Source organism: Callorhinus ursinus, unplaced genomic scaffold, assembly GCF_003265705.2.
Source record: "Callorhinus ursinus isolate GAN/ISIS: 27379988/994484 unplaced genomic scaffold, GSC_fseal_2.0 scaffold42, whole genome shotgun sequence".
NCBI classification, from domain to species: domain Eukaryota; kingdom Metazoa; phylum Chordata; class Mammalia; order Carnivora; family Otariidae; genus Callorhinus; species Callorhinus ursinus.
In genome coordinates, this window is record NW_027397104.1 from 1377601 (window position 1) to 1404410 (window position 26810).

General features: G+C 49.7%; 1 protein-coding gene across 2 annotated transcripts; it reads right to left on the minus strand.

Annotated features, from left to right (window-relative positions):
- TMEM8B (transmembrane protein 8B) lies at positions 1-26784 on the minus strand. 2 transcript variants are annotated; one of them, XM_073881366.1, is made up of 13 exons: positions 25892-26784; positions 21404-21593; positions 20845-21052; positions 14707-14840; positions 14108-14376; positions 13169-13494; positions 10101-10194; positions 9791-9914; positions 9564-9706; positions 9151-9329; positions 1412-1558; positions 1162-1278; positions 1-910 (listed from the first exon to the last, which is right to left on the minus strand). In XM_073881366.1, exons 1-13 carry the CDS (start codon positions 26427-26429, stop codon positions 545-547), a joined length of 2835 nt encoding a protein of 944 aa, XP_073737467.1. In that variant the 5' UTR covers positions 26430-26784; the 3' UTR covers positions 1-544. The 2 variants fall into 2 exon arrangements, with proteins under 2 accessions (XP_073737467.1, XP_025708682.1); XM_025852897.2 differs by having other exon boundaries at positions 1-914; positions 25892-26781.
- Positions 26785-26810: the final 26 nt, after the last annotated feature.

Genomic DNA, 26810 nt, shown 5'->3' on the forward strand with positions numbered 1-26810 from the left:
AATACTTCATTGGAGACACACCAGACTCCACCTGCATCAACTCAGGATACCAGTCACCCCAGCCCCAGCCCCAGCCGTCCTCCAATCCCCCTCCCAGCACGGCACAGCATGGCACGGCAGGGCCCAGATGCTGCCTTGGGAAGGAAGCCTGAGGCCACAGTTGCTGAGATGCTGGGAAGATCTGGAGACTCAGTTTCCCCAAGATGGACTCCATTTCCTCGAGAATGATGCCACGTCCTGAGAGGGCTTTGTCTCCCTGGGAAGGAATCCATGTCCTTAGCGGGGCTCCACATCCCTGGGAAGGACTCCACACCCCTAGGAGGGACTCCTTGGTCCTGAGGAGTTCTAGGGGCCTGCACAGGCTCCAGTCCTTAAGAAGGACTCCATGGATGCAGGAAGACTCCAGGCCTTCAGGAAGTGCGCCAGGTCCCTAGAAGAGCTCCACGTCCTTAAGAAAGATGCCATGTCCTCAAAAATACAACCTGTCTCTTATCCAGGGAGGGTTCCACACTCCCAGGAAGGGCTCTCTGCCCCTAGGAAAGGTTCATGTTCCCCAAGGGCCAGGCCCAAAGCCCCTCTCAGCTGGAACAGATGCTGCTGACAGTGGCCCCCCCTGGGCCCACAAGGCCCAGCTCCTCCTGCTCATTGATGCACAGCTGGTAACCGCAGCCCCGGGCCCGGGCTCCAGATGGGACCCGGTGGTCAGTCTTGGCACGTGGGGGCAGTAAGAAGCCCACACTGCCAGCGATGAGCATATGCCAAATGCTGTGAATGTAGAAGTAGTTGTCTCGGGTCTCCACAAAAGCATAGAGTAGGACAGCACTGCCTGCAATAAGGCTGCCCGGACACAGGTAGAAAAGCCAGCGGCGCCACGTGGGTGGGTAGCAGTGCCGGCGGCGGACGCTGCGTACTGTCTGGGGGAAGCAGAGAAGTGGGACTCAGGAATACAAGGCCTTGGAACCCAAGCCAGAACTGGTCATTCTCAGGCTTCCCTGGAGCCCTGGTCATGACCCGAAGGCACCTGCCAAGTCTGGAGTGGGCACCACGAACAGCACAGTGATGACAGGGTCCAAGCCCATCTCAAACTGGGGACCAGATCCTTAGGGCCCTGTACCCGAGTCCTGCTGGGATGCCCCCCTCCCCAAGCCCTCCCAACCTTACCCAGGCTGTGGCCAAGATCCCCAGGGCGAAGAGGCTGGGTCCAAGCAGGTTCCAGAGTCCATGCCGGTCAAGCTGTAGAGCCATAGACAGCAGCATAGCCCCCAGCAAATACAGCACCTGGAGAAAGAGGACTCCAGGGGCTGGGCCGGGTGGGCGGGAGGCACTTGGCAATGCCCCCCAGGGAGAGGTGGGGAGTGAATTTCAAGTAGACTTGCCTATGGTTGTCCCCCAGGGCCCACTCTGGACTGACCTGCTTGACCACAGGCTGTAAACGAGCCATGGCAATGACAGTGACCCACACGGACATTAAGGAGCCCAGGAAATCACAGAACTGCAGCACATCGTAGTCCATGATGCAGAAAACCACAATGCCTGGCTGGTCACAGGCATGGTAAAACTGGAGGAAGAAATGACAGGCATTGAGAGAACTTAAGGCAACAGTCCAGGTCCATGAAACAGGAGAAAGAGGTAACAAGGGTGGTGTGCTGCTGTCAGAAAAGCAGAGGTCAGAGGTCACAGGCTGAGAGTAATTGGGACATGCCTGACTCCCTGCTCCTGAGAAGAATGTGGTAGGGAAGCCTGGTCTGCCTCACAAGCCCTTTGTATCTGCCAGCCCTGACCCTGTCCTTACCTTCCTAATTTTCCTGCTTCTGGAATATACTATGGAGAGCACCAGGCCAGTGGGGATTCCAGGTCCGTCAAACTGAGGCCAATCTTTCCCTACTTCTCATGCTCACCATGGGTCCCACCTATAATCCCCCTCCCGGGCCCAAGCTATGGGGCTAGACACTGCTCTTGTGGCCAACCCAGACCCTAAGCCTCCCCTGCATATCCCAGTCTCCCCTGATAGCTCAGACTCTTAAGCTAGGATTCATCTTCAGGCCTTACACGAACTGGCCCTCTTCATCCCCTCCCACCCAATGTCATGGGTGGAGGGGGGGGTGGGGGGAGTAAGAAAAAAGGCAGTCCCTGGGCCATGGAGAAGAGCATGTCACTTTACAGCATGGAGAAGAAAATAGGGAAGGGAGAACATCCACCTATCCTCCACTGTGGGAAAGACGGTAAAGAAGAGCTACAAAGGAGGCACAGGGGACACTGGTGGGATTGCATCAGACTATACTGGGCACCCCAATTAAGGAACCAAGGTCTGCAGTCAGCCCCCCTTGGTCTGTGGTCCCAACTCCTGTGCCTCTCTGGACAATGCTATCATGGCCTCGAGCATCCTGTGTTCCCTTATTTGTAAAAGGGGCTACCCAAAAATGACCTGAGTTCTTTTTACCTTAGAACATTTGCTGTCACCTTTCTCTGAACTTCTGTGTAGAATTTATGTGATTTTTTTTATTGATGGCAAACACTAAGAACATGTATGGTTTTAAGACTATCTTTGGTGTGAAGATGACAGGATCATGTATCCCTATGAGCCCACCCCAAGACAAGATACTGGGTAAGACCTATGAGGACAAACAGCTCCAGACCAAGAACATCACAGTGGCATGCTCACTCCCCCCATCACCTGATACTGCCCCTGCTCCATGTCAGGAAGAACAGACTGTTATAGTGATGAAAAAAGAAAATTAAAATGCTATAATGGGAGAGAAAAGGTTTTTGACCTATATAAACTTGGTGAAAATCTACTCACTGGAGCTGACCTTGAGACATACCAGCAGATTTTACAGGATCAAAAAAGTTTCTTAAGATCCTGTGACTCAATCTGCTTTACCTCTGTCCCCTGCATGTTACACCTGGTCCTTAGAGAGCCATGGCTGCTGAGGGCATCTCTTGATAGCAGGAACAAGCTGCTGGAGTTGCCACGGTTGGACTGAAGTTCATCAGGCTGAACTGAAGCCGGGGCAGGAAGGCTACGTGTTGTACCACCCAAACATGGCCTTGGAAGTGGCTTGATCCTTGACTGAAGGGAGCCTTTAGGTACTACTTTCAGCCCAGGTCAATTTCTTATTCATTCTATTGAAAAGCAACCCTAAGTCACAAAGGCTCTGAGTCCAGAAGAGAGGTGGCCTTACAGACCTCAGTGAGACAGGCAGCCCGGCACTCCAGAGGCATATCCTTAACTGTGGGTGGAGGGCAGGGAGATGTAGCCCACAGCAAAGGAAAGGGGTAGCTGAGCAATATCACAGGTCATTCACTTCTGGCAGCAACGGTCTCTGTAACTTTGGGGAAGAATGGAAATGGGAGAACCTGGTCTCCTGTCTGGATGTATTACTGTTGAGAATGAGAAGGTAGAGGTGAGGTCAGGAAGATGAGTTCAGGGAAAAGGAGCATTCTACCCTGAACTCAAATCACAAATCATGACACCCCAACCTTAATCAAACAGCATCCCCCTTAGAAAAAAGCAGGTGGAAAACTGAAGCAAGTCTGTTCTGAAAACTAGCAGAATCCAGTCCAGGAGCCGAGCTGCCAACAATAGAGTGGGAAAGCAGACTCGAAAGTTCAGTCTCTAGAGACAAAGGATGAGAAAGAAATTGCTAAGTTTCTTTTGAACCTGTTGAAGAGTTTATCCAGTCATTCAAACTGCAAAATTTGTAACTTTGGAAAAGGTGAATAATGTAAGAACAGGGAGAAGCTAGGGGTTTAGAAAAAGAAAAAGAAAACTTAGGGATATTAATTGGCATTGGGAAACCTTGGGTTTGATTCCTTCAAATTTTAAAGTCTTAAGCTTGTGTACCTATCCTCTGTCTTTCCCTTCACTTTGGAGGTAAAGAATGCTGTCCCTTCAGGAAGAGACTGCTTTGGAATGATCAGGTTTTGAGTACTCCAAGCTTTTGAAAGGGCTTGCAAGTTTAGCAACCATGGCTCCCTCTTACATTTCATTAAATTGAGAAAGTAAGCTCTTACTGGGAAACTCAGAGAGACTTTTCATGGGAGTCCACATCTGCATTAGAATTAGTATCTGAACACACCTAAAAGATTGATTTTTTTCAATTCTTTCTTTCTCTTGTATGTGCTGATCAATTGGTAGAGTTAACTTAGTTCCTAGGCAAATGAATATTTTGGTCTTTTGCTATTTTAGCTATTGGATATTGATTATCCTCTACGTCTAAAATCAGATATAAGTACTATAGCTACTAAATTACCCATTACTATTTTCTGATTTGGATTTTATTTTATTTTGTTTAAAGATTTTATTTATTTATTTGACAGAGAGAGAGATAGCAAGAACAGGAACACAAGCAGGGGGAGTGGGAGAGGGAGAAGCAGGCTTCCCACCGAGCAGGGAGCCTGATGTGGGGCTCGATCCCAGGACCCTGGGATCATGACCTGAACCAAAGGCAGACGCTTAACGAGTGAGCCACCCAGGCGCCCCTCGGATTTTATTTTAAAACATTAATTTTACATTTCAGCCTTCACCAAGCTTGCTCCATCTGCCTGACTTTCAAGTATATAAAAGGAAATGTCCAAACATTTCTGGAAGAGGGACTGGACTTGTAATAAATCCTTCAATCTCAGATAAGAGAAGATCTATATCAGAAAAAAAGCAAAGCTAAATCACCTAATATTGAAGACACATATAAGGGAATAATTCATTGAAGTCTGATTGTTCTCCTAGGAATTTCTCTGCAATGAAAAAAGAGTAGGGGATAATGGAGAGATTGTCCCTGGAGTAGAGAGGTTTGGGGAGGAATCACTGCACTAGTATTCTATGACTGATTATTCTCTAAGCATACTAAAAGGTCAGAGAGATTTTTAAGGTTGTAGAAAACCTACAGAAGTAGAGTTGTTAAAATTGCAGTGTGAGGTGAACAAGATGATCACCAATCCTGATGTGGCTATGGTCATGGCTGAATGTCTAAAAACACCATTGGACCAGTCAGTCCATCACTGACTCCTTCATGGGGCTCAATCCACTAGGGAAACCAACCAACAACCTGTGTCAGCTTACCTCACTGAAACTTCTCAACCTGGAGAAGGCAGCATCTTGTCCTCATATATTCTGGGTATATATTTGTCCCTTCTACCTGCAGTGCTTCCTCATGCTTTATTATTCATGGAGCAGAATCCACTCTCCATTGCCACAGCACCCCACTCATTACCATCTTTAACCAGGAGATACAACTGACAGTAAACAAAGTAAAGCAAATCACTCACCACCATAGAATTCACTGGTGTAAACACACTGCCCAATACCTAGGAGCAACCAGCTGAAGAAAACACTGGAATGGCCTAGTGAAGGCTTAGTTATGGTGTCACCTGGGAGCCTCTACTCTGTAAGTCTGTAATACTCTCCTATATGTTTGGTGCACAGTGTGTGCCAAATATATAGGAGAGTAGGCTTACTAAAGCTAAAGTAAACTTTAGTCATCTCATACTTTATGCCATGTATGTTCATGAGAGAACATCCCTACACTAATGAACTTTCCTCCATGCAGAAGCAAAGAAAGAAATTTGCAACATTATCAATCCACTGAAAATTATGGGCTGATTTTTACACTGGTATTCCTTTTGTCAACAGAAATAAAAAAAAGTGATAGAAATAACACAGATTGGGAAATTTAAAAAAACAAATTTAGACTACAAACTGGCTTCCGTTAATATAATTTTAATATAATTTGACACCTCCCTCAGCTTTGGACATTTATGAGGTAATTTTTTAAAAATTAACCTAAATTGTTTTCTGTGAGATTTCATATTTTTATAACATAACTATACAGTTCATCTAATGCTTCAAAATGGAGTATCCAGGCACTACAGAATGTAAAACGGGAAATGCAAATACATTCAATCCATGCAGTGACTGGAATATTTGCACTCAGGATATAATGGAATTTATGGCTATTTCCTTATCATCTGCCTCCATTTCCTCTTGGAAACAGTCATGGGATTTTGCCAGGGGCCACTAAGAATTACTTGCAAGGTGTGCTTGTAGCCAGGATGTCAGCAATCAGCGAGAAAGGCCCCCGGGGTGGGGGGGCAGGACGTCAGCTCTTAGGAACGGATTATGAGGCTTCGACTAGCACTGGGAAGGGTTCACAGCTTGAACTGTATGGGTTAGAGCTGTACAACTGCAATGTTTGATAGATTTCCCTTGATGACTTCCTGCATTTGGTTATATTTTCTGATCTTTTGATTGGCTCTTATCTTTTAAGAATTTGAGAACTATTTTTAAAGAAGAATGTGAAAACTATTAAACTGAGGTCATACGTTTCTCTACAGACTCTAGGACTTCTGAGAAACTGACGTCAGGTTAGAAATTTACCAACGCGTCCTTTCTGCCCTGGTACAAGGAGACAATATAGCTTAGTGATTACATGTAAGGAACCTAGAGTCAGGCTGCACGAGAATTCTGCTTCTACCACTCACCTTACACCTCAAAGTATTTAAACTGCCCTCATCTGCAAAAAGGGATGATGATGATGATGATGATGATGATGATGATATAAGTGCCTACCTATTGCTCTAGTGGTATTGTGAGGACTCAATTTGCAGTGTCTGACACACTAGATGTTATTTTGCTGTTTCCATGATCTGAACTGGTCTGGCTATACACAAAATCAAGTGCTGGATTTGTGACCTGTTTTTCTTTTAACATATTTTACATATTATGTAACGTATTTTGCATTTTTAATATTTTACATATTTACACTCTAAACTCTTGAAGAACAAACCTACTGTCTGCTCCCATGCCCTGGATAGGAATCGATGCACTACTCCCAGCTGTAGACTGTCCTGGCTTTGAAGACAGGGAAGAAGACTGTCATCTACGTCCTGGTACTGTTACCTGCAATATGACCAGTGGGTCCTTTTTTTTTTTTTTAAAGATTTTATTTATTTATTCATGAGAGACAGAGAGAGACAGAGAGAGAGAGAGGCAGAGGGAGAAGCAGGCTCCCCACTGAGCAGGGAGCCCGATGCGGAACTCAATCCCAGGACCCTGGGATCATGACCTGAGCCGAAGGCAGACGCTTAAGCATCTGAGCCACCCAGGTGCCCCTGACCAGTGGGTCCTTAAATGGAGACTGTTGAGGAATGAAGTAAGTCTAATCTAAGTAAAGAATGAGAAAGGAAGAGCAATGGGGAACCTGCCCAGGAAAACTGGATGACCAGTAGCTCTACATTTTGGCCCATGTGGAAAAAGAAGAGGAGTTAGAACAAGACTTCAGGCAATACCACAGAGCCAGCATCTTTTCCTTGATCTTTTGATTATCCTATTCTTTTTCTTAAGCGAGCTCCACACCCAACATGGGGCTTGAACTCACAAGTCGAGATCAAGAGTCGCATGCTCTACTGACTAAGCCAGCCAGGCGCTCTGCTTATTATCCTCGTTAAGAAAGTGGAAGCTCTGTATGTAACGTCAGCCACTGTAGGCTCCTCTGGTGTTCCAGCTGGGGAAAAGGTCTTTTCTTTCAAGGACGATTTGCCGTTGTATCCAGAATATAAGGAGTCATCTGGTACTAAACACTCTAGAGCCAACGTCCAGGATGCTTGTGCAAAGTGCAGAATGAACACACTCTCCCATGTTCCAGGCTCCTGATACACTTAGGTACTGTTACTGATTGTGACTCCTATTAGACCTGCATGCAGCCAAGAGTAGGCTGGTGGAGCAGCTGTTGCTATAGGATTTGGTGAGCCACAGAATAAAGGTCATCTGGCAGTTTAAAAAAAAAAAAAAGGAGGGAGAGAGAAACAGTGTCTGCTATAAAAATAGAATGAAGCACTGTCAGAGCAGGTCTAAAAAGGGGGACAGTCAAGCAAAATTAGAGTGTGCTCTTCTCACCCAGCTAAAGAGGAGAAGGTCTCTCTACACAGCTTGGTTCTAGCCTCCTCTTCCTCATCTGTGCATGAACATCCTGGAGGACCCGACAACATGTCCCTCAGTTTCAGAGCATTCACCCCCCCCCACTTTCTGCTAAATGGTAAGTAGGATTTTTGTAATTTGGACATACGTCTGATCTATTAATGCTGAACAAAAGGGAAGCACATATTGGTTTTTGTGATATTCCTGTTGCCAAGACATGAAGAAAGTCTGAGTCCATCTAAGATTTTTGCAGGGCTCATAGGCAGGCACTGTATGTCATGAGATGCCAAGAGCCCAGAGATGAGCTGAAAAGATCCCTAGATGCAGCATCTCAAGGGGAGAGTCTACACGGGGGTTAAGTCATATTAGCAGACTCTCCTCTACCTTTTCCTTATACTATTTATGAAGCTTGCTGGTAATGTGAACTTTTCTGATTATGGAGGAGTGGGAAAACACAGAGAAGGGACCGTGGACATTCTGTAATGGGAAGGGAAGAATTTAAAACTATATTAAGCTTCATCAAAATATGTTCCTTTGAGCTGGAATTTTATATCACACTGACACTTCCCATGCTGTCTCAGGACATAGTTGAGTCCATAAAATTTCTTAGAATCCCAAGAGCCAGAATGTTCTATAAATTACCCAGTTATAGAGATCCTCTCTGTCTTCCAAAAGTCCCCATAAGAAATCCAGGAGGCCCTGGTGACTGAATGGGGAGACACCTTTTCATACCATAAGAAAGAACAAGCTAAAGATACAGAAATGCCCAGTACAATGAAGAACATGGGCACAGTATAGCTAGCCCTCACATCATGAGAGATCAAAGTGGAGACTCCATATAGAAACATGGGAGAAAGTACAGATCTCTTGTCACCATAAGGAGGAGAAAAGGGGAAGTTGTAGACACCATTCCATACTGTAGGACAGCCAGTATATTGAGGTAAAGGTCCCCGTGGCCCTCAGTGTGTGAGACAGCCGGAGACCACACACTATTTCAAGCGGCTGTTGGTTATCTCAAGTTACAAACAGTCCTGTTCATTTAGCCTGATGTGCCTCACAAAAATTACCATATTCTCGGCGTGCCGTGACACTGCTGTAGAAGACACTGTGAGGAGGCAGACATCCTCAAGTAATGAAGAAGTAGACATCCCCAAACCCATGGAAAACACAGTGGAAATGCAGACCCTCACCCATCACCATAAGTAAGGACTCGGTGAAGACACAGGTGCACCGCATACCGTGGAGAAGAACATGGTGAAGGTATAGACAGCGGCTTCCAGCACATATCGGCTCCGAATGGCCAGGACCACGGGTGGCAAAAACATGAGGTTGCTCAGGCAGAGCAGTAGCGTAGACAGCAGCTGGAATCCATAGGTGAGCGCATCTGCACTGTCGGTGCAGCCCCAGCCCCTCCACCCTGCGAGTAGGGAGGGCGCAAGGTGGAAAGTGGAAGAGGGCCCAAGGCAGCCACAGGTTCGGCACTCCTGCTGGGGGCCTCTCGCCAGGCCCTAGACATTGCCAGGGAAGGGTGGTCTCCACCCTCCCACTCTCTCCAAACCCATCCTCAATTCAAGGTGCCTCCGCCCGTCCATGCAGCCCCTCCAACCCAGGAAGCCCGCCCACGGCTCCCTCACCAGCCCAGCCCGCTCACCGGCCTTGCACTCGCAGGCCGCGTACAGGTAGTTGTGCGTGCGCAGCAGCTTGCACTGGCCGTAGGGCCCACAGTCGTCCACGCAGGGGGAGAGGAAAGTGCGCAACCGCACCTCGGCCGTCGCGTTCCGGCACCGCACGTACCTGCACGCACACACAGCGGACGGTCAGCCGGGTCCCAAACCGCTCCTTCCCCAGCTCGGCCCCGCCCTGCCCCGCCCCGCTCACCGAGGCCCCACCCCGCACAGGGAGCGCAGGGTCAGGAACCAGGTCCCAGTCTGTGGGAAAGGGATTCGCAGCCTGGCCACTCTGGAAGTGGCACTGACGGAGAGGAGGAAGCCAGCCAGGGACTCTTAGGGGAGAAGGGAGAAGAGGGGGTATCAGCGAGAGGGAGGAGGAGTCAGTGTGGGGTCAAGACCTAAAGAACCTTCACCCACCTGACCATATTTCCCTAGCCCATCCTTCCTCCATACCATCCCCCACTGTGCCCAGCCCCAGAGTTAAAGCCTCTTCTGCTTCCCCCATTCCTCACTCCCACCTTTAGAACAGGTCACCGCTGCATCCCCTAGGCTCAAGGGCACCTCGTGAGTCAGGCATCCAAACACCGTCACATTTTCCTGGAGCAGGGAGCTCTGGGGAGGGCAGGTATGAAAACGAAGAGGTCACACCCTCCAGACCCTACCACCACCCCACCGCCCCCAGACTCCTACACCTGTTAACACCTCTCCAGAAACCCCTCCGGGAGCTCACTGGACATCCCATTCCTACAGGTTCTCTCCACACCGAAGCCTGCCTTTCTCTTTCTCTGTCCTTCTCTCTCTTTTCTCCCTCTCTCCCTCTCTCACCCCTATTCTTAGAAAAACTGGAGAACACCAGATCCTCCACAGCAGAGATCTTTCAAAGACTGATGAGAAGGCAAGGCCCAGTTCTGAATGCTGTCATTGAGCAGAATTGTTTAAACTCTGTCCAGACAAGAGAGAACACCCTCTTTCAGTCCCATCTAGCTTACCGGGGGGGGGGGGGGGGGGGGCGAGGGGGGGGCTGTTGCTGGATGTAGAAACTAGTTGCGAACAAAGGAAGCTGTAAGGTTTTCAATCATCTTCACTTGGGTCTGAAGGCAGGAGGAGTGTAAAGAAATGTACTCTTCCCCAGGTAAAATGATCCTAGGTACTGAACAGCGGTAATAGAATGCCTGGGGGGTTAATGTAGCAACCTGTCTGGGATTTAAAGAAACCAGATATCCACAGGAGTAAATGTAAGGAGTGTCTACAAGAATAAAAGTAACAGAATGCCATAAGCTCACCTCATTCAAAAAGGATTTGAGGTAGCTTATTAAATGCATATAATAGGATAAAATAAATGCATGAGGGAAATTTAAAAATCAAGATAAAAAAAATAAAGTCTGTCCCTAGATGTGAGCCATATATTTGATGCTAACTTCCAAGCAACCAAAGCAAAAAAAAAATGAAACATAATGAGTTACCAGATTTTATCTTACGAGTCCATAAGATAAAATTTAATTAGAATCTCAAGAGAAGCACAGCATCCAAACCGGTGGTTCTCAGGAAAATTCTCATCAAAGAAGCACTGTGTTCTGTTATGCATCCTGTCCTCAACCACAAGAGTGAATTTCATACAACTTGCTTATAATTTCCCTCAATGCAAGCCAGGGTAATATACCAAAGTATTATACCATAAAAGTCATTCTAGTTGGAAGCCAAAGGGGGGAAAATGTCCTCTAGGTATGCAGTTCTCTGATCCAAATGTTCAGTTCTTGATTCCAAGGGGAAAAATCAAAGTACTCAGAGGGAAAAATCAGAGTAGATGAGCCAATATATCTTTCAGAATAAATATAATGGGCTGTTTGAGGTGTGTAACAAGTATCATGGCATGCAGATGGGTGTAATATAGGCAGATGAATGCACAAAGGGACAGGGTGAGAGGTTGCAGGGGGGTTGGGCCTCTACTCTCAAGATACTGAGGAAGAACAAGTATGGGTCTTACTGGTCTCTGAAACAGGCTCTATCGTTTCAAGGTCAAATCAAGACCTCACTGTCACAGCCCAAAGGCAGTAAGAGTCACAGAGAATTTGAGTACGGAGATAAGGAATGTCTTTGGGCTTAAGAATCTGATCTGTCCTGACCAGCAGGAGGACTAAAAAGTTCTGAGCCATGTCCTACAAAAGACCACATCTAGACACAGACCAGGTCTCAGGTTGGCTGACAGGGAAATGGTGCCTGCCTCCAGAGCTGGGGAATAGTACATAAATTACTGGATCAATGTCAATTTAAGACAGTCACTAATGGCCTGACACAGGGCTCTGCCCTAAGCCCAGTCTTATTCAATGCTGAAAATAATAACTAAGAGGTACAGAAGGTTGGCTTTTCAAGTGTGTGAATTACATAAAGCAGGGAAAACCCAAGACCCAAACTAGTACTAGGCAATGCCTCAAAGATGGACATAAATGCTTTCACTGAAGTTAAAAAGTTCACTGCAAAAATACAAGGTGGGAATTGGCAGGAGTTCACATGAACCAGCTCCCGGCATAAAAATGTGTGTGTCCCTTAGTGACGAGTAGATAAACACAGAAGTTAATGTGGAAAAAGGACTGAGAAGACACACAGTTTTAGGTCTTCTTCAATTTTCCAAAGTTTTTACATGTGATCCTATTACTTTTATAATAAAAAAGTAAATGTATACAACTGGTTTGAAGAAAATAAAAAGAAAAAAGGAAAAGACTCTGAAATCTTAGTTCACCACAACCCCAGGTGATCCCCCAGTGTGATGTGGCAGCTCAAAGAGGGAACGTGACCTCAGGCCGCACAAACATCGCCTGCCACCCTGGTCAGACCCCCTTGGATCACTTATCTCAGAGGCCCTAGGACCAGAGGAGACAGCGGAAGATGGGGAGAGGTCTAAGATGCTGAGGTTGTTCAGCTATGGGGAGGTGAGGGGCATCTGAAGGGCTACGTAACGGGATAGGAATGTAACAGCTGTACCACACTGAAGATGCAAAATAATAGGGGAAACTGTGCAGGGAAAGAGGGGGGGATACGGGAACGCCCTGTACTTTCTGCCCAATTTCTCCGTAAGCTTAAAACTCCTCTGAAAAAATCAAGTCTATTAATTTAAAAAAAGAAAAGAAAAACAAAAAGGACAAGGATAGATTCACTGGATATAGCTTCCGGAGCAAAACAGAGACCGGTGGGCAGAAATCCCGGAGGCAGATTTTCATGGAATGTCACGACTTCCTCTAGCAATCAGAGCTGTCTAAACATGGACCGCATGGCCTCAAGAGGTGGTGAACTCCCCATCACAGAAGCTATGCAAGGAAAGTGAACACCTGCCACAGAAGCCCTTGGGAAGTAGAAGGTTAGCCTGTAAAACTGGGATAACTTAGCCCACTCTGAGTCGCCCTGGCTGACCTAGCCCTATCTGTAGTAGAGTCAACACTCGGGAATGTCTGTATGTTTATTGATCAGACTTGGGCTGAGACATTGTCCCTAATCGTAAAGTGGGCCCAAAGCAACCCTGTCATCTTCTCCTTCAAGCTCCCCTCCAGGGCAACCCCCCGCCGCCGCCTCCCCGTTTTTCCACCAAGAGTACCACATTGAGCTGGAGCTCCAGGCTGAGGACACCTCCGCTGTCCAGCACTGGCAGCAGCCTCAGGGCAAACACTGCGGGGCGCTCAGGGGGCAGGGCCACGCTGGGGCCAAAGAAGATGTAGAAGTGGACAGAGAAGGTGTCCAGCTCATTGCGCAGTGTCGGGCGCACTGGCCAGCAGTGCTCTGGTGGGGTTGTGGCCCCAGGCCCCTCCGCAGAGGCCCCCAGGGATGGCGGCTCTGGGGGCAGTGGCTGGTTGCCCAGTGACTGGGGCATGTTCATGGCAGCTCCAGGGACGAGGACACGGGACAGGCTGGGCTGCGGGCACTCTGTGGGCAGAGGAAATCAGTGCTGGGGACTGCCACCCTCACAAGCCCTGCAGCCCCACCACAAACCAGAGCTGAGCCAGACAGGAATTAGCAAAGAGTAGGGAGGGGATGAGAACTAGAATCAAATGTCCCTTGGAAGTATGGGGCATCCAGGGTCACAAGATAGGGCCCAGGGGGTTCCTAGTGGTCACAACCAACAGAATGTCATGTGGAGGGAGTCAAGGTCATCTCTCCCTCCCCAAGGACAGTGAAGACACTGTAGAAACAGATGATGGGGTCTCTCACTGATTTGCATGGGCTTTGGCAAGGACAGTTGTCCCAGAGGTTTTAGATGCCCCTGCCTACCCCCAGGAAACTGAACGAGATTAAATCAAGGAGAGTAATGAGGTCCCTTAGTTAGCCCCAGTCAAATGCAAAAAATGATCCAAAGGCTTTCCAGTGAATCGAAGCTTCAAGTGGAAGGGCTTTAGGGAGTGTGAAGGAGCCTGGGGGGTTAGGGAGATTATAGGGACAAGGCAGAGGGTCAGCTGAACACAACCACCATGGCTGCCTCTTCCCAGCCACAGATGTCGGCAACAGGCTGAGTGGCCAAGGCAGATGTGGGGCTTCTGACCTTGCAACCGCACACACAGCTGGAAGCGGATGGTCCTGCCAGGACCCCGGGATGGGATCTCCACACGCACGTAGACCCAGTGCCCCCAGGGTGGCAGTGCTAGCTCCAGCTGGCACACCGAGGCACCTCCACAGGACAAAGAGCTTGAGTTGTGCAGGGGTGGGGCCTTGGGGCGCAGGCGCAACGTCAGGGGGCAGGCCGATGCCCCGCGGCTCCCCACACACGCCAGCTGTGCTGAAAGCCTGTAAGTAAAGCTGGGCACAAAGACCCTGGGCAGAGGGGAGGTTGGGGGTAAGAAAGTATAGGCGAGAGAGTGAGAGGGACACCAGGCTGAGGCAAACACTCAGGAAGAAGGCGGCACGGAGGGACGGGGAAACAGGAGGGCAGGAGGCCTCTTTGCTTCCTGCCCTCGGGGCCGGGAGAGAGGGCAGCAGGGGTCCAACCCCCCGGGGGCTCGGGGTGGCCCCCGTAGCCCAGGCTGGCCAGTGGAAAAGTAGGAACAGGTAGACAGGCTGAGAAGCCAAAAGAACCCTGTTCCCTGTTTGAAGCCAAGGAAGGAAGAGGGGAAAGGGTCAGGTTTGCGGGAGTATTCGACTTACTTGTAGAGGGCTGAGCGATTGTGGGCCGAGAGGGTTTGCTCTGAGGGACGGCCAGGCACCAGCACAGCAACGTCCAGCAAACGCCGGACAATCAGCTGCGGCTGAAGGAGGTACTGACACTCATCCTGGAGACCCTGAGACAAAAGCAGGAGCGGTGGGAGGAGAGACAGCAAGGGTGCTACCGAAGCAAGGCAAACAGAATCTGCTGACAGGTGGGGGACAAAGCTCCCAGGGCTAGGATTGAGGTCTCTCTAAGCTCTGGGTCCCTCCTGCCTGGTCTCCACGTCTGTCTTTCCAGGTGCATAGGATCTATTCCGAGCCTCTGCACTGGGTGAGGTCTGGGGACGCAAAGCCACGCCCCCCAGACAATCAGGCCTGCACCTCCTCCACTCTAACCCCTCCTCCTGGACACTCCCGGACAGGCCCTCAAGGTAATTTCAAAACACCCCATTTCCCTCCAAGCCCTCAAGAACTTAGAACACTGGCTCTCTTTTGGGGTTAGAAAGCTCCCTGAGGCCTCTAGTCCAAACCCAACCAGCCTTCCTAACCTGAATCTTTCATTTCCTTTATTCCCTACTCGGCCCTCCCAAGTGTTTGTCCAGCCTCTGCATTAACACCCCCCGGGGAAGGGCCACTCTACCTCCTAGGCAATCTCCAGACTGCAGGCAACTTGAAAACAGGAACCTTGTCTTATTTTATTTTTGCTCCCCCAGACATGAAGCCTAATGTAAAGTGCATGCCTCACAGATGAACGTCAACTGAATAAATGAATGAACAAACGAATCAACACAGCTGTGGGCAGCTCTGATGTTTATGAAGCCAGAGCCTGTTTTCTGTCTCCCCTCCTACTGTTCTGCCTCAGGGGACCCACAGATACATCTGCTTCTTCTGAATCAAGCTGGGTTTCTCCTGTTACTGGACACGACAGCCACATCTAAGCTGCTCTTCTCGGTGAGATCCCTGACCCTCGCTGACTGACTTGGCACCGCCCCAGCACGCACGGCCTCCTCACTCCTCGGTGGGCACAGTCCCTTCTGGCCCCTCCTCTGCAGCATCTGCAGCTACCTAAGCCCTCTGATACCAGCAGGTCAGAGGAGGACAGGGCTCCTGATGAAGCTTCTCTGTTCTTCTGGACAAATGGCCTTATGCTGGCCCAAGAAACTGGAGGCCACGGTTTACTTATGTGATTATTCCGACCGAGACAAACCTCTAAACCTCATTCTGACAGAAGTTCCAGGCTCTGACATCCCTCTGGGTTCCATACCGTGGAACGAGCCAGCCAAGGCACTGACTTCCAGCAAAGCTCCCCAAGGCTGGAAGGAGGGAGGCCTTGATGAGGCCAGGCCAAAGACCTCACTACCCTCTGCCTGGAATTCTTCTGTGCCTCTTGCACCACTGCATCCCCAATGCCCAGCACACTACCTGGCAAATACTAGGCACTAAGAAAATATCCATTGAGTTAAAGAGTGGGTGACAAAAAGAGAGTCCTTTCAGAGAGCTCTTCAACCTACCTAGTTGCTCAAAGACCTCCATCTCTGATACCCAAAGCAGATGTCCTTCATTTTTGGTGTCAAACCCTAAGGACCAGAAATACTACCACAAGTCATCTCATCAACCCCACTTCCTACGGGAGCAATTACCACCACAATAACCTTGCAGTGAGCGAGCCCCAAGGGTGGGAGCTCACACACCGGAGGTGGCCCATTTCCTTGCTGGATGGACAATCCAGGGGGAAGCAACACTTTACTCTACATCTTTCTTGTTGTTGGCTTAACTGAAGGATCAGTGGACATGACCTCAATGGTTAAAATGTGCTCCTTCCTTAAACTGTATAATGTGCACATCCCTTATTGCAGAGGGAAGCATTCGATCAGTGGAGAGCAGGGAAGGTGCAGAGATGCAGCAGCCTTCACCCTGTGATAGGGCCAGAGAAAGGGCACTGGAAGCCAGGTCTTCAGGAGCTGCCAAGGCATAAGCCAAGTGAGAGAGTCCAAACTGAGCCAACATCAGCAGTCATGTAAGGAATGGGGTCAAAGCAAGGACACTTGAGAAACCAGGAGGGCTAAAGTGAGAAGTAGAGTGGGAACTAGTCTGAAAGGAGCAAGGGAGGAAGGCCTTTGACTGAACCCCAGACTGTCCTAGTACGGCGGGCCTGAGTTTCCTGAGGAAGGCCTCAGCAGGGTGGCCAGTGCCAGACTCTGGATAGGGCTTATGGACTAAGATGCCCAAAGACGCCGAGGACAGCCCCTGGCCCACAGTCAGTCGGCACCAAACAACACAGAAGAGTGCCGGACAGCCTGCAGAGCGCAAGAGTGCAAGCAGCGAGATGACTGGGAGGCTACTGCGGTGGCCCTGGAGAAAGCTCAGGGAAGGTTTGCTCAGAATGGAAAGAGAGAAGCAGATGCACTCAGAGCATACTTTAGAAGTAGAATCAACAAGACTTTTTCTTTACGGACTAGCTATAGGGAAATAAAGGGAAAAGAAGAATCAAGTATGACACCTAAATTTGGGGCTTGAGCAAATGGTGAATGGCAGTGCCATTGACTGAGAAGAAGACTAGAGAGAAGAGGCTTGGGCTGGGAGAAGTAAAATGAGAATCAATGAGATTTCCACTTTGGGCTCTGCTTTGATTTGTACATGCTAAGTTTGAGACATTTCTTGGACATTCAATCAGAGATACCAAGTCGTTAAATATAAAGTCTGAGATTTAAAGAAATTACGACTCATGGAATACACTTGGAAAACATAACTTATAGGTGGTATTTAAAACTGGAAAAACCTAGCAAGAGAATGGAGAAATAAAAAGGAATAAAAGGAACCGTCTCAGGACCAAACACTGGGGCCCCACAAAATGCACCAAGCAGAGGAGACACGAAGAAAGGAGACAGAGAAGGAGTGGCGGGCAGGAGGCAAATCAGGACAGTTCTATAAAGTCATGAAGGCCACAAGGAGAAAGTGTTTCAAGAAGGAAAGAGTGATAGAAGGAACTAGTTAATAGCTAGTTACTACTTAACTCTGGAGAGAGGAAGTGGGGACTGGAAGGAGTGAAGGGAAGAGGAAGACTTACTTTTCACTGTATGCCTTTTGTACCTTTCGAATGTTGTGCCAGGTGCGTATATTACCTATTCAAGACACAAATATAATAATTTAGAAGGAGGAGGAAGAGCAGAATGAGCACTGTTAGCAGATTTTAATCTCTTCAAATTGAGATACAGAGCTATACTTGGTCTGGTTGATGGATTCAGTCGGATCCTTTCTTCCCTACAATCTGCTTCTTTGCTTTCCTTATCCTTGTTTTCATTACTTGACCTGCTTTCATTTACTTTCAAACCTTGGAGCTGGAAAGAGGAAGCATTTGAGGAGAACTCTGCTCCAGAAATTTGGAAAACTTTCCCCTAATGAGCCAGGTGGTACCTGATGTTACTATAATCCAAAGGTCAGTCCCTCAGTGCAGACTGGGCACCACAGAATGAACACATGGTCCAAGACAGGGAGGGCAAGGCAATGGAGGGCATGGGTCAAGACAGAAGAGGTTGACAGGGAAAAGGGGAAAAGGAAAGGAGAAGTGAGATCGGTTTTGGACCCTATGAATTTGAGAAGATAGCAGAAGAACAATGAAAATTGGCCATGCCACCACTGTGTGCCAGGCTAGTGCCAGGTGCTAGGAATACAGTAGCCAGTGGCATAGACACAGGAGCTTGCAGAAGTGTGGGACCAGAGCTCAGGAGAACGGCGTGGACCAGTAAGTCACTACCCTTTCACAACCTCTTAAAGGTCCCAATCACTCTCAGGATAAAGTTCAAACTTCTAGGTCCTTCATGATCTGGCCTCTGCTCACCCGCCCAGCTCCCTTACCCATTCCAACAACCACTCCACACTGAACGGCTTCAGTTCTCCCCTCTGCGCCTTAGCCCATGCTACTCCCACTACCTGGAATGGCTTCCCTTGCTTTTTCAACATCAGGCCTCACTTCCTGTTTCCTAAAACCACCTCTACCATATTACCAAACTGAGTTAGCCATCTCTCCTTTGTCCTCTTAAAACATCTCCTGAATCTCACTAATATACATCTTATTTATCTGTGTCCCTCACACCCAAGGTCTGGGACAAAGCAGGTGCCCAAGGACTAAGGTCTGAAGGGAGGTCTGAGCTCAACCCCAAAGCTGAGGAGGGCCGTAGAAACAGTGCTGCCTTCTTATGGTTGGAACTCTTCAGTCCCCACCTGAGGCCAAGCCTCACAGGAAGTCAGAACAACAGTATGAGGAGAAAGCAAGTCAAGAAGATGGAACCCTGGAGGAATGCTCTGGACAATTAATTCACAGGCTGGAGTCTAGGGAATTAACCAGAGAACAAGAATCCTTAGAGGCCAATATAAGATTCCAAAAGATAATCAAATTCTCAGAGAAACCACAGGATGATTCTTGCCTGTCCCTCACCCCCAACCCTCTAGAAGACGCCTTAACTAAAGATCTACATCTCTCATGGTATTCAGGTCTGCTGTCATTCAAGGGCAAGGTGTAACAGTGTCCCCTTGTCTCTGATATCGCCATACCTCAGGGGTTCTGCCAGCTAGCCCTCCAGCTTGCAGTTCTGAGTCCCCAGACCCCACTTGCTAGATCTAGATGCAAATGGCTACGTCAAGGCTGGTTCTGACCTCTCCTAACCAGGCCCCCAGTTCCTCCTACTCATCCAGAAAGGTTTCTGGATAACTAGAGCAGGGCTTCAGAAAGATTTTCCCTGTCAGTTCTCACAAAGAGAATCAGGATCAAAGTTACAATCAGGAATGGGCTCTTTGGGATTTGGCCAAAGACCTAAGGCACTCCTTGGAATAGAATAACCCCTAGTTCTGATGAGAGTCAAGATCTACCTAGAACCCAGAGCCATTTCCAGGTGAGTTCCCAACATGCTGTCATCCACAGGGCTCCCAGGCCTTGACAGGAAATTCTCTGGTACAACCCTCTCAGGAAAGACAGGCCTATCACTGAGGCCTCAAGTTGCTTCCTCAGCCATAGTTCCCATCGCTGACAACAGCAGACCAGTGCACCTGTCCCTGTACAATTCTCAACTCATTCAAAAGCATCATAACACCTTCTCTGAACACTGCGCTATAGCAGGAGGAGGAGAGGTGAGTCTGGCATGGGCAAAGAGCCACTGCCCTCAAGGAACTCAGCCTGGAGAGATACAGCTGAGTCAAATCTTCCCAACTGGAAGTTTCTCAATGGCCAAGTCCCACTAGCTTTCGTGTTCTTCAAATCCTTGCTCTGCTTATGCTCATTCCTTCACCCTTACCACTGGCCCACACATGTGGCCATCCCACTCTGCCAAGGGCCAGCTTATCATACCCTCCCTTCCTGCCAATGGACAAGAGTAAGAAACCTATAGATCCTCTCACTACAAGGAGGATGTCTGGCCTGTACCTGGGAGGGGCAGGAAAACTTTGTGGCATTTCTTTCCCCTCCAAATCAGAATGGAGAAACATACTGACCTTTGAACCTACACTTCAGACTTTAAAAACCTCTGCTCAATGAAATCAGAGCTGACCTTTGGAGAAAAGGGAAGCAACAGTTGGGATGGACACCAGCTGCCCAAGGCCTCCTTTTAACAGGAAAGGGCTTCCCTGCCCCCAAGTGTTCTCCTATGGTCTTCCAGAGGGCGTAGGGAGCTGAAATTATGATAGAAGAGGAACGTTTTCTCCCAGATGGACCAACAACTGGGCTGGAGCCTATGAGAGTCTGCAGGGCTATCACCAATCAAGATGTAGAACAAGACCAGTCCTGGGTTTGTGCAGCAGCATATGACCAGTCCCTGGCTGGCTTCTGATCACCTTGAATAACCCTTACACCTTCTAACAGGGACACTACTCCACAGTGCCAGGGCCTCTGACCGATTCCAGACTCTGCACTTTCCCTTCAGCTACCTGCACCCACTATGTCCTCCTAAGGCTCCCAAATTGCCTTCTACAGATCATGACCTCTGGCCGACCAGGTGAACAGCCGGCCTCTAGCTACACCCCACCCTAGCCACCCTTATGCTGTTGCCCACCCTGGCACAAGGCTGGTATGCCAGGTAGCCTGAGGGGGATTCTGCAGGCATGGAGAAGCAGCTTCGGCCCCTCCTACCCTGGGCAGCATCAACCCACCTTGACAGAGATGTGGCCATGGGCCTGGGGAAGGTGGGCAGCCAAGAACCAGTCCCCAGGTAAGGGGCTGCTGACGTTAAAGATGCCTGAGGTGCGGTTGGGCAGTGTCCAGCTGAGGGTCAGTGAGAAAACCCCAGGCACAGCCGTGTCCCCTGGGAAGTGTGTGTGCAGGGGATTGATGACAGGGGGTGCCCCGGACCGGAAATACCTGGGGGACCAGAATGAGGAGAGGAAGACAACAGGCAATGGGGTGGGAGATGGGAAATGGGGAAAAGAAAGAACTGTCACTCATCACCAATAACACAAGTGAATTCCCTATACTGATACATACAGCAAAGTGGTTCCAAGTCAGGAGTCAGGGCATAAAGAGTAAAAGGTCAGCTCAGGCTCTCACACAGTCAAACAGTAGTCAGGAGCCAGAGGTCCCTCACTCAGTCACACTTCAATCTGGACATAGGTGAGGGGTTGGGTCAGTTTAGATACTCATACAGTCACACTTTAGCTTGGAAAGTGCTCTGGAGTTGGAGGTGGGGGTCAGGATGTTAACTCGGACACTCACACAGTCACACTTTGGTCTGGGCAGTGGTCCCCAAAGGTTCCCCCCTGCTCCTTGAAGATGATGAGGTTCCAAACAGCCAGGAATGTGTCCTCGGGAACATGGAAGTGGAAGAGCTCGGTGCTGGCAAAGGAGCGGAAGGGACTCAGCTTGCGGGGTGAGCAGGTGGAGTAGTCAGTCAGGAAGAGGCCTCCTGAGGAGCAGGCAAGAGAGAAAGGAGCAGGGTAGGACACAGGGCACTTTTGTTAAGCAACAGGAATAGCACCAACTCAACAAATATTCTCCTCTGAGCCAGGAGCTGGGGCTCATGCTGCCCTAGCCATCTGCTTTACTCCTTATAATGACCTTGGGAAAAATGACCTGTTTTTACAGATAAGGAAACTGAGGCTCAAACCTAGACCAAACTGAGGATTCAAACTTAGATCTATCTACATCCCAAACCAGGACCCTTTATATGCCCCCACAGCTGTCCCTCACTGAGGAGTCATTGTTCTCTTCTTAGCAAGCTTAACAAAACAGAGGTGTGAATGGCGTGTGTTGGGGTGGGGTGTGGGGGACATGGGCTCTTTGGCCACTGAGCAGGCTAGAACTCCACCTGTGGAGCTTGGGAGTCAGCACTGAATGTGTAACTTCCTTGTTTATTTTCTTCCCCTTTCTGTTCCCCTGTGGTTCCAGGAGCAGTAAAAACCCTCAGAAGCTTCACAAAAACTGTCTGTATACTGGCTCAGGGCAGGAGGGGGAAGGGGAAAGTGTGGTGAGGATGCAAGGGGCCTGCCTGGGTGGCAGAGGCAAGAACAGGAGCTGGTAGGCCACCATGAGAACTCGCAGGAGAGGAGGGGAGTCATCAGGCCCTGCAGGATTCAGAATGAGCAACCAGAGGGCGTTTCCCCAGAGGGAGGCCCGGTGAGGCAGTCAGCTGGGACTCAGTAGAATCTCAAACCACTTGGAAATATTCACACTTGGGGTTGGGGGTACTGGTTATCTCTAACTGAAGTGCCAAGATACAAGTACCTGATCGTGGTTGTTCAGAGCAGAGCCAAGGTGAGCAAAAAAGTCTGGTGTCAGCAGCTCTCCAGGCAAACGCATGGGCACTAGGACTGCCGTGACAGTGAAAATAACCCAGTAGCTCAGCTGCATAGAAGAGTGTCCCAGATGGCAGGCAAAGTTCTGGAGAATCTGACTGCTCTGGAGACCTAAGATCAGCCCTAGAGAAGCACAGAAGCATGCCCCCAGGACAGATGAGAAGGCTGGGAACTCCAGCAGCTTCAGGACAGAGCAGGGGGTAGAGGGAAGACCGTGAAGGGGAGTTTTCAGCCAAACAGGAAATACACACAGGGCTTACCTAGTCTGACAATCTCCCTTCCAGAAATGGGAGCTATAACTCAAGATGAGGTATTTGGAATAAGAGAGAAAGAGGCATCTGGGAAAGGGAGCCTGCTGAAGGAGGGAACACAGGTAAGGAAGGCACCACTGAACTTCAAGGTCACCCTGCAGGGAGCTGCCCTAAGTATATAGAGCCCACTGGCCCTAGACTGGCCTATGCTCATCTTCAAAGCCATGGCTAGACCCAAGGACTAGTCAGTCCGGTTCAGACCACATGATGGGCCTCAACGGTCAGCAAGGAAAACCTGCCACCTTTGCAAGCTGAGCAATGAATGATAACAGAGGCAGAAAGCCAAGAGCTGAATAGCCTGGCTGCTATTGTTTACAAGAAAGTGGAGCTCTGGAGCACCCTCTGCTGGGGTTAGGGGAGAGCTTCTCCTCCCCAAAGCTGGTACCAGGGATGGGTCATCGGATGGGCCACTGCTATTGTGAGGAAGAAATGTTGGCCAGTCCCCCAATGCAGACCCTCAGAGAACTGGTGGTGAAAAGCAGCTAATGACTTTTGGGAAACAATGGATAAGCACAAAGTACAAAAGTACAAGTACAAAAAACCCTTGTGATTCAAAGGAACATGGCATGGCCTGGAGAACTGGGAAATTGGTTAAGCCACCCGAAAAGTGGCCGGGGGCTACAGAGGTCACAGAATGGGCTAGTGGGAAAGGGAGTGAGCAGCAACTGGACATGGTGGGAGGAGCCCAGAAGTTCTGAGGGCAGATGCTTGAGAAAGTGTCTACAGCCCCATTCACTCCAAGCTTTGGTTTGGCATTTCACAATGATGCCTACAGAGCTGTGTCCCAGAGGAAGCATGAGTAAAGCCCTAGTCAAGCCCAGACAAACCCGTCCTGGATGCTCAATACTTCCACATGAAGCTAGGGTGATTCTCCACCACCATCTGAAACATACATGCACACGCAGATGCACACACACACGCACACACACAAATACACACACAGGCAGAGGCTGGCCCTGCTAGTGATAGCGCTAGGTGGAACAAAAGGCAACTTCCTGGGATGGCAAGGCACCCCTGGGCTATGCAACTATAGTCAGCTGAGCCCAAGGAAAAGACCCAAGGATTGGGGTAGACCAGGAGACCCAGGAGGTACCTTCCATTCCTGAAATGAGACTGAAGCCAACGATAAACATTTATTAAGTCTACGCTATGTGCTCTGATGTGTTCTGATGGTCCCGTGACACTGCCAGCCTCTCCTCAGGTGAAACCTGTCACCACCACCAGGTCACAGCAACCCTGCAGGCCAGACCACAGCCACCAAGGCAGGAATTATTAACACACAGGGCAGCCCTTACTTAGTAGAGCCTATTCAGAGCTCTTTTCCAACTTCATTACAATTCTCCCCAAAGCACCTGAACCTGCTTCTGGACAATCGTCTTCTAATCCACATCTTTCAGCTTCCTACTGTTCTGTGGCTGTCAGTCACCTTCCTCCCTTAGCCAGCCAAGGCTTGCTCAATGGGCTCGTGAACAAAGAAGCCATGGTGGCAGGGATGGACACTACGAATTGGGCTCAACAGTAGATTCTCCCTCACCTAAACTGAAAAACTGGCCTGGTTATTACCTCTACTGAGTGCCTGATTTGCCAGCAGCAGTCATCAACACTGAGCCCCTATACAGCTCCTTCCTTCAAAGAGTCAGGCTAGGGGCACATGGATTACTCCTATATGTTGTGGGAGGCAGCAAACACTGCCTCCAACTAAGAAATCCATTTGGAAGGTGACACTTTGGTGATCTGTCTATAGGAGGAGCAAGAATTGCTGAAGAGGAACATGTGTGGCCACAACATGTACTCTCCCCGTCACACAATCACATAGGCACTCAGAGGACACTCAGGGGCTCCCATGCATGCCAAAGAACATACTAACACATAAGCATGTATACACACTGCACATGACAAGCATTCCCACAGACCCCTCAGGTACACAAACACATAGGTACCCAGATGCCAGTGAACATACATATAGAGCTTGGACACCTCTGCAGCGGCATAACCTTTGGCATGTACCAATCTTCTCAAGTTTATACACTGAACTAGGCCCCCAAAGCTCACTGAAACCCAACTCCCACCCAGTTGCTCTGTTATTATTGCCAGACTCCCTTAGGTATACCTCCATCTTATCTAGAGTGCCAGAGGGGATTGGAGGCTAAGGCTGTGAAGACCACAGTCATCTCCTTAAGATGGGGCCAACTTTATGGCATATCTCCTACAGCCAGGAACCCCGCCTGCTCCCACATTCCACCCATTAAGAAGTTGGACCTCCCCCTCTCCGAATCACTTCCTCCCTGGATGGTGGTCCTAGGCTGACAACTGGCAAATGAGGAAGCCCCACTGTGGGCAGACATGGGAGAGGACAGGTTGTACTTTGAGTCTTCTCTCAACTGGGTCTATTTTCCTATTAGGCATATGTTGCATTGAAAAAAAAAAAACACTAGTATAAAACAGGAATTTGGAAACTTTTTTTAGGCCCAGTACTACCATGTACAAGCTGTATGACCTTGGGAAAACTGCCCCCAACTAAGCCTCAGTTTCCCCATCTATAAAATGGCCCTCTATATTTCAAGACTGCTCTAGAAGTGTCAGGAATTATTCTTCAGCAAAACAAACTTATCTGGAACAAGACTCATTACAAGAAGAAAACTAACCCATGTCCAACTGTTTGCTACATGTTGTTTTCAAAACTGTTTTCTTAACCCTGTTTTAATGCATGCCCAATATCTCAAAGTTTAGGCTAGAACTTCCCACACTGGACCAGAGGCTCTCTGATATAGGATCATGTCTCCCCCATCAAACTTCCCTTGCAGAAGAAGTTCCAAGTTTCCTTCCTTGGAAAAGCAAGAGTCAAAGCAGGGTCAGGATGGCCACCAGGAAAGAAAACCTTGGAGTCTCTGTCCTGGGGACTATTAGGCACCTGCTGAGCCTCAAGCCCACAGTTTCCTCTCTTCTGACCCTCCCAATTTCTCTCAGTTGTGTAAGACCTCTCTCCTCCCTATTTCTCCCGACTTCTTCCCCAATGATCTAGTTGCCCAGGTCCCATCTCTCCTGAATCCCTCCAGTCCACCCCTCCCTGCCTCAGTGCTTCCTGCTTCTGCACTCACCAGCCCCTGGGCCAAGGACAGAGAACAGCAACAGCAGCAATAAGGCTGGCGGCAGCTGGAGCCCAGACCTGAGTCGAGGCTGGGAGAGGGGCAGGGTATGAGAGAGGGGGGTGGGTAGTGGGAGAGACTTGGGTAAACACAGAGATGAGGGCAAAGGCTGAGATAATGGATTGGGCTGTGCTGGGCACTGGGGCTTGAACAAGGGCAGGGAATGGGATTGAAGGAGGGGCTGTAACGGGGACTGGGGCAAGGGCAGGGTTTGGGCCCCGGGTTTAAGCAAACATTGGGAATGGGGTTGGGACAGGGTTTCGGCTGGGATTTGTGACAGGAGGTGGAACAAGGGCAGAGGAGGGGTTGGGGGCCAGGACAGGCACAGGGACTGGGACTGGAGGGGGGGCCTGGGTTGGGATTCGGATCTGGGCGTTCGCTGGGACCCAGGCCGGGGCAGGGGCCGATTTGGGAAGCGGGGCGAGGGCGGGGCTGGGGGCCAAGGGCTGGACGAGGATAGGACGAGGGGCCGGGACCAGGGCTGGGCCATGGCCCGGGGCGGGGGCGGGGCCGGACAGGCCAGCGCGGGGTGCGCGCAGAGCTGACCCACGGCTCCGCTCCCCACCCCTAGGGGGGTGGCTTTCGGTGTCCTCGTGGGCCCGGGGTCGGGGTCAGGCCGGCTAAGGCCGGGCCGGGGACCTGGGTAGGAGTTCAGGCCTGGGCGACTCCGGGCTGCGCTGGACCGGCGACAACCAGGCCCCGCGGCGGCGGCCTCTGTCTGACGTAGTTATGACGCTCCGCCCATCTATCAGCTCGATTGGTTCTTGCCAGTAAAGCCCACCCCCTGCCCTATTCTATTGGTCTCCAACTTGATTCTGCGGGCCGAGGACAGACTCCGCCCCAGCCCCAGCTTCTTGATCCCCTTTCTCAC

Coding starts and splice junctions, on each gene's coding strand:
- TMEM8B (XM_073881366.1), bottom strand. CDS start 26,429: ATGGCCCAGCCCTGGTCCCGGCCCCTCGTCCTATCCTCGTCCAGCCCT. Junction 21,053..21,403: donor CCAGACCAAAGTGTGACTGT/GTGAGTGTCCGA, acceptor CTGGTCCCCCAG/GTATTTCCGGTCCGGGGCAC. Junction 13,495..14,107: donor GCTGTGTGTGCGGTTGCAAG/GTCAGAAGCCCC, acceptor CTCTGCCCACAG/AGTGCCCGCAGCCCAGCCTG.